Source organism: Melanostigma gelatinosum (genome assembly GCF_949748355.1).
Source record: "Melanostigma gelatinosum genome assembly, chromosome: 3".
Taxonomy (NCBI): domain Eukaryota; kingdom Metazoa; phylum Chordata; class Actinopteri; order Perciformes; family Zoarcidae; genus Melanostigma; species Melanostigma gelatinosum.
Window position 1 is genome coordinate 7,078,739 of NC_136636.1, and position 6,865 is coordinate 7,085,603.

General features: G+C 41.4%; 1 protein-coding gene across 1 annotated transcript; it reads right to left on the reverse strand.

Moving 5' to 3' along the window:
* Window positions 1-350: 350 nt before the first annotated feature.
* On the reverse strand, window positions 351-3,368 carry LOC306797553 (opioid growth factor receptor-like). Its single transcript, XM_079296891.1, has 8 exons — window positions 2,859-3,368; window positions 2,519-2,581; window positions 2,389-2,424; window positions 2,230-2,284; window positions 1,753-1,831; window positions 1,609-1,675; window positions 1,372-1,520; window positions 351-1,269 (listed from the first exon to the last, which is right to left on the reverse strand). The coding sequence occupies exons 1-8, from the start codon at window positions 3,363-3,365 to the stop codon at window positions 900-902; spliced, it is 1,326 nt and encodes a 441-aa protein (XP_079153017.1). The 5' UTR covers window positions 3,366-3,368; the 3' UTR covers window positions 351-899.
* Between the last annotated feature and the right edge of the window lie 3,497 nt (window positions 3,369-6,865).

Below are 6,865 nucleotides of genomic sequence, written 5' to 3' on the forward strand. Positions count from 1 at the left end.
CTACAACCAAATCTTTTATCAGGATTATTACATGAATCAAAACTCCTAAATCATCAGGTCACTTTACTGCAGTTAAGCAGTTTTAAGTCCCCCAAACACAGAACTGATGGTAGAATCTACCTTCTCTTTCAGGTACTACCACAGTACACAACCACTGCTTGCCATTGTTTTTTGCTATCTGTATTTCAGTGTTATGTGAATCTAATCATAGTAAAAATGCATAATGCTACTTCTTTAGGAATAAATGCAAGGGTGAGAGATCAGTGATACCCGACAGAATATGAAAACATAATTCATCAGACGACAGAATCGGACAATTGTTTACAGTTTATTAACCACAAACTGGTGAGCAATTCCTTCAAATTCTTCATTTGCCCAACTTATCCACACCCTGACAGAAGCCCCTTTCTTACAATTGACCTTTTTACAGGTCAGAATATTGCACATTTTTCTTTGTGAAATTCAAGATTAAAGAGAGAATGAAACTGAATAAAACAAGAATAGAAAAGTCCGGAAACCTAATTGTGAGAATGAAAGTAAACTAAATAATTTGCATACATAATTGCACAATAAACCACTGCATGAACTACTGAGGAAGATCAGCCAGTATTTGCATCGGCCTCTTCATCGCTGGATAACAATGAATCATCACTGCCCCCCCGTCTAGTCTGCCTTTGCAGCTTTGAATCTCTGTGACATTGTCTTCAGGGCTGGATATTTAATCTGCACAAGGCGTGTCCCAAATCCAAACTACAAACTGGAAAAAAAAACATGTTTGTGTCTATTTGTGAAGCGGTCTGATTGACAACCAATATCATGTATTGTACAATTTCCTCTTCCTGTATCTGTGACGATCTGTATGCCGTACATGCTGTACAGTGAGAGTATACATTAGCAGATTATGCTGTCTCAGCTTCATTTTCCTCATCCTGGCTTCGACTCACACGATTCAGGTCGAGCTCACAAGCCTCTTTCCTGCCTTCCATTCCCTGCTGTGACCATATCATTTGAATCTTCTTGGGGCACCATATAAACTCCTCTTTACGGTCATAGCGAACATAGGCAAACTTGATGAGACTCCTGCGTTCTCTCTTATCGAGGACGGCGAACACAAAGTAGTTGAGAACACTGATCTTGACATCTGGGAGTTGCCCGCGGACGAGCGTCTCCTCCAGGAAGAAGCGGACCAGGGGGGCTTGATAGTGACGGTACCCAAGGGTTCCCAGGCACTTCAGGATGCGGGTGATGCGCAGGTTGTTATGCAATCGACTGTCAATGACAAACAGTAAAAAGGCAAAAAAAAAAAAAAAAAAGACGTTTCTTAGATGCTTTCGTTACTTCTAGTGAACAATTTGTTTGATTAAAAATCACCTGTTGAGGTTGTTGAATCGGTCTCTCCAGTTTGACGCTCTCTTGACTTCTCCGGTTTCTTCGTCGCACAACTCGATACCGTAGAAGTCCAACATGAGCTTGTACGACTTCACCAGGTTCGCCTTCGCGGTGTCGCTTTGACAAAACTCCTGACGAAATAAGTAGAACTCCTTGTCAGAATATGTGAAGAATTTCTTTTTGAGATTTGAACTCGCCATATAGCTTTTAGCAGTTTACCGTTATTTCTTCTTTTGTCAGCGTAGTGGCCTCATAGTTCATCCCTGGTTCCTGCAGTGGGAACAACCTTTGAGAGAGACAAATTACTGGAATGAACAGGAAGTAATCATTTTAAATTACACCTGTGATTGTAGAGTAACTTACCACTGAATGTAGGAGTGTACAGACTCCAGGCTGTTATACTGGCCATACCAGTCTGTGTGGAAACTGCCTATAGAGACATCTGATGACACATACAAAGAACCACGAGGAAATCCATGAGTAGATGGATGTTAGAATAGTTTTACAGATTGAGATGAATCCAGGCTGATGTTCCTGCTGTACAAGATTACGATTTTTCTTTCCTTACTTTTCTATCGTCGTCATTGCTGCTCTCTTGTGAAATAACAAACTGTTTTACATCTTCAGGGCTCTAAAAGTTAATCAAACGTAACAATGTGAGATGCTCACGGACTTGTCCTGTGATGAGTGGGGACATGCAGACACCACAGCTTGAATTAATCCTTATTCTTGATTTTTTTTAAAACTTGGTTTTTCAGATGCAGATTTATAATGCAGGTTTATAATGATTTGACAAATGTAGAGCTTGCTTGAGCCATGTGCTTGTAACTGCCGGCCTACCGTCAGGTACTGAGCACGTCATTCCGAGGTAGAACTGCAGATTAGGCTTGGTGTCCTACTCAACCGAAGAGAGAGTTGCACTTACATTCTTTAAATCTCAGAAATAACCACGTCATATGATAAGTCACATAGACACACAATCATCATTTGTGTACTTACAGATATTTGATTCCTGCGTTGCTGCCTGACCGGAGACTGTAGGGAAAGATATGAGAAAAACACTTACACATGGGACAGTGTGTGTGTGTGTGTGCGTTGTGTGTGTGTGTGTGCGTGTGTGTGTACTTACAGGGTAGTCATGCCTGTAGTTCTGCATGTCTTTTGCAGCGTTTTCAAATCTGTTGAACATGTACTGGTACACAGAAAATAAACGAAGATCAGTTTAAACTCAAGACATTCAATGGTTATAGGAGGCCTAACAACCAACACTGCAGTAAATATTGCCACCAAAAAAAGTGTTTAAACAGTCTTAAAATGACAGTGAAGTAATACCCCACATGAGTTAGAAGGAGATTATATTATATGTAAAACAGATTATATATAAAACTAAATAAGGTCACAATTCGATCAATAAAGACGCATCAAACAGGAAGTGATTTAAAAAAGCAGCAGGCCTCTGGTTCACTCACATTATATGCTGCTGGTCGTTTGGTCCTCGTGACCTTTCCCCTCTGAGGCTCCTCGGTCTCCCATGTCGAGTCATAACCACAGTACAACTCGTCCGTGGGTTCAACTCGATACTCGTCACCGTCAAAGTCATCGCCGTCTTCCTCAAACCTCGGCGGCTTGCAGGTGAGCTCCCGGTGGGAGTCCGCGGCCCTCTCTCTGCAGGCAGCCTCATGTTGACCCTCAGGGCGGTGGGACTCCTCGTCCTGGTCTGAGAAACGTCTCTCCGTCGGTCTGTCTTCGGCGTTTACTCCAAGCTCCCCTTTGCTTCCGGTGTCCTTTCGCCAGGGTATGCGTAACAATAAATATTCGCATATTGGATTGAATATTCTTTTCGTGAAGCGCCAAAAGAAACACAGTGTGCGCCGAAACCACCCATAGGCAGAATAAAGCCTGTTGAAGTTAAACATGGCCACGAAGAGCCGCACGAGCAGTTTGACGAAGTAACACAGCAGCGACACACTCTGCATCTTTACCGGGTGGACGAGCTGTAGCTACTTTCACTTTCACTTTCTCTGAACTTCTCTTTGCGTAAAACAGAAACTTTGTGGACATCTGAGTAACACCCACCAGCGGCAGCTTCAGGCTGCTGGCTTCTGGGAGAAATGGCTATCGTGAAATAAACAGAACTACTTAGAGACCTATCAATGTCTTATTGTTGGTATTTTGCTGGTTAACATGTGTGAAAAGTGAATGCTTTAAACGTTACAGACGTTAAGAGCTGTATTCCCGTTGTTTAGCAACATAAACAGCTGCCACGCTGCAGTTATTCTACTGCAATGCTGTTAAAACACATATGTATATATATATATATGTGTATATATATATATATATCTATATATCTATTTATGTGTGTATATGTGTATATGTACTGTATATGTGTGTATGTGTGTGTATATCTATATATATATCAAAACACTCCGAAGGGGTGGAGCCACAACAGCTGTCTTTGACGTAACCTTTCACCTTTCCTTCACTTGCTACCTGTTCTTGACGTGAAAAGGTCTCTGACAATACACAAACAAAAAAGGGGTCACTTGTCCGTTTGTCATTTATCAAGGAATATATATATATTTCTTAAATTAATTCTTTTTTTTAATCCATGGATCCATGGAAAGGATCTCTGGCTAGCCATACAAAACTCCTTGATTTAGATATTTGGTGTATTTTCTGGGGTAAATTTAGAACTACGTCTTGTTGTTTGTCAAGTACACGAGTCAACACTCAGGAAAATCACATATGAGCCTTCCAAATGTTGTTCAAACTGATTTGTATCATCTTTCTAAATTGATTATCTGTGTGCATGTAAACCTACTACTTGGGTCTCATTCATGGAAAGTAAAAAAAAATTGACTTCAGCAACTCTAGTTGTATTTGAGTCTGAACATGTTTTCTAATTGTCCCTCTATCACTGATGCAACAATTACGTGAGCGTTCTGACCTTTGGTAAGTGCTTATCATTTAATTAGAAAAGAGCATAAAACTGCAAGGGGCCTGTATGTCATTGCCTCTTTTCCATCTGGGCTAATATTTAAATGTGAAACTCTACATTAGCCAGCCGTCCAATACGATATCAAAATAATACATCTGTTCACCATAACAAGATTTATTTGTAAAAGACGTTGAATGTGGTCCACTCACCAGGACAGGAAGAAATTACCCTGGTGCCAAAACACAGGCCACATTTTATTTATTTTATTTCAACTCTGTGAACTCAAACACTCAAACAGTAAATGTCACTATGACTACAATTCAAAACACACAAAGGCTGCAGTCGGCTACAATTTACTGTCATTTGAGAAAACAGTGATGCACATGAAAAAAAACAAAATACAGCACTCCAGCTTCACACCAGGTTCCTCAAGCTGAAAGAGGCCCCTCTCCCTTAAGGTGACGGAGACGGAAGACCACGTCCATGCCCTTTTGGCTAATACGGCTCAAAGGACTGCTCACATTAGCTGCAAAGTTTCCCTGTGACACAAATGACTTGACACCCAAATATAGATACTCGCCTGCAAGCTCACATAAAGCCTTTTTTAAATTCATTTTTTATTAAATAGGCTTTGAAAAGATGCTGTGTTTTTGTATTTACGACCAAAATAGACAAGAGTCTCTGTAATATATGATCATCATAACGACCGTAATCTCCACTGTCACCCGCTGTTATCAGTGTAAAGATAGTATCATGTTTGCAGTATATTGCCCCGCCTCGTTTTCGACGGGAACAGCACTTGGACAGATGAGAGTCTCGACTCCATGTCAGTGCATCCTGCTCTTAATGTCTTCCTGTGGAAGATAAAGGGATGTATGAAATGTCCTGTAGAGCAGAGAGATATGAGATGAGCACATCAGATAATGCAGCATCATTACTTCATGGCTGGAGAGTTGTTTTAACCACGGGATTCATATTCAATAAATAGTCTCTTGTCCTTCGCAGTGATTGCACAGTAGCCTATATTGCTGAATGGGGTGCTGCAGGAATGAGTCCGAAAACACGGAAATGAGCATTTTAGCACTTCCGGTTCCCTCGTCATGAAGTCAATGGGGTTTTTTGAATGGGCTTTTGGTTGGATGCCTGGAATTCTTTGGTTAACACAAGCTTAAAGGGATAGTTCATAATTAAAAATACATTTATTTGCTGTTAGCTGGAGTGCTATCGCCGCCATACAGATGTCGACCTTCTCTTGAATAAAGTCTTGTGGTGCTTATTTATATAATATTTATTATATTTTTTTCTGCATTTATGCGAAGAAAAATAGTGGTTTCATTGTGAAGGTTAGGCTATGTTGCTGGACAAAAAAGCTTAACATATATACATATATCAAAATCCAATTGAAAATCCCATTGGCGTTTTGTCAAGGCAACCGATGCAATGCTAACTTCTGGGTTCTACAAAATACTTTATCGCCAATCCTATTGATGTGACTCTTTCTTCTGTGGGTCTATTTGTTTCCTGCAAACCATGTGAAATCTACGGAAAGAAGTGATGTTGAATAATACTGCTGTAAGCACCGTGTGCTCTCATTAAGTGGACTATGGCAAGGCTATTATCTCCCAGGGACTCCTTTCAAAAGGAGTTAATTGCTCTCACCGCCAGTGGAAAAAATCGAGACTTGTCTGCATGCTGCACTGTTAACATCTGCTCGGCAATAGATTTATTTGTATTTACTAAAGCGGGATGAGGTCCATGCGCTGTCCCTGGAAGATAAAAACACAGCGCAGAGATAGCCATATGTTTTCTATGGAATGGAGGCAATAAATGTGGATTCAAATGACAGATCTCGGGCTCTTTATGGCCTGGTTTAGTGCATGAATGGGTCCCACAAATTGGAATGTCTTCCTGAAATAGATGGGAACTTCATGCAGGATATGAAACTGAAATATCTTGCAGCATTGAGCTACAGCAGTCAGTCTATTTTGTGGTTTCTCTGCTGTGACGCTGAGCGAAACAAACCAGCAGATGCCACCGAGAGCCTCCATGAACCAGGCCTCTGTGCGTCTTCACGGATACAGACACTCAGATGGTCTCTAGTGTCTTTGCTCCGTCTGTGTGGTGGACTTAGTTAATGACGAAGGCTTGCTGAATCACTCAGGGACTAAGTGTGCGCCATAAAGGTCAGCGCCTCCACCAGCTAACGCTTCATCGCTCAGAGTAACACTTTAGCCGAGCGTTTATTGTGAATACTCCGCACATGAATGCTTCACAGGGCAAAATAATCAAGAGAGTAGAGTCTGGAAAGCACAGCTGTTTCTGCTGTGATCTCCACGGCAGCCACAGCAGACACAACCCACACACACACGCGCGCACACACACACACACACACACACACACACGCACACACACACACACCACAAACACACAGAGACACTCTTGACACTTGTGGATCCCAAACCTCTCCAAACACAGGATCAGTGATTAACAGTTGGTGGAGTCAGTCTGAAAAGTTTGCAGCATAAATACTTTACAACA

Excerpts from the sequence above, each read along its gene's own strand:
- LOC306797553 (XM_079296891.1), bottom strand. The coding sequence starts at position 3,365 with ATGCAGAGTGTGTCGCTGCTGTGTTACTTCGTCAAACTGCTCGTGCGG. Across the intron at positions 1,521-1,608 it reads TGACAAAAGAAGAAATAACG|GAGTTTTGTCAAAGCGACAC; the intron begins GTAAACTGCTAA and ends TTATTTCGTCAG. Across the intron at positions 1,270-1,371 it reads CGATTCAACAACCTCAACAG|TCGATTGCATAACAACCTGC; the intron begins GTGATTTTTAAT and ends TGTCATTGACAG.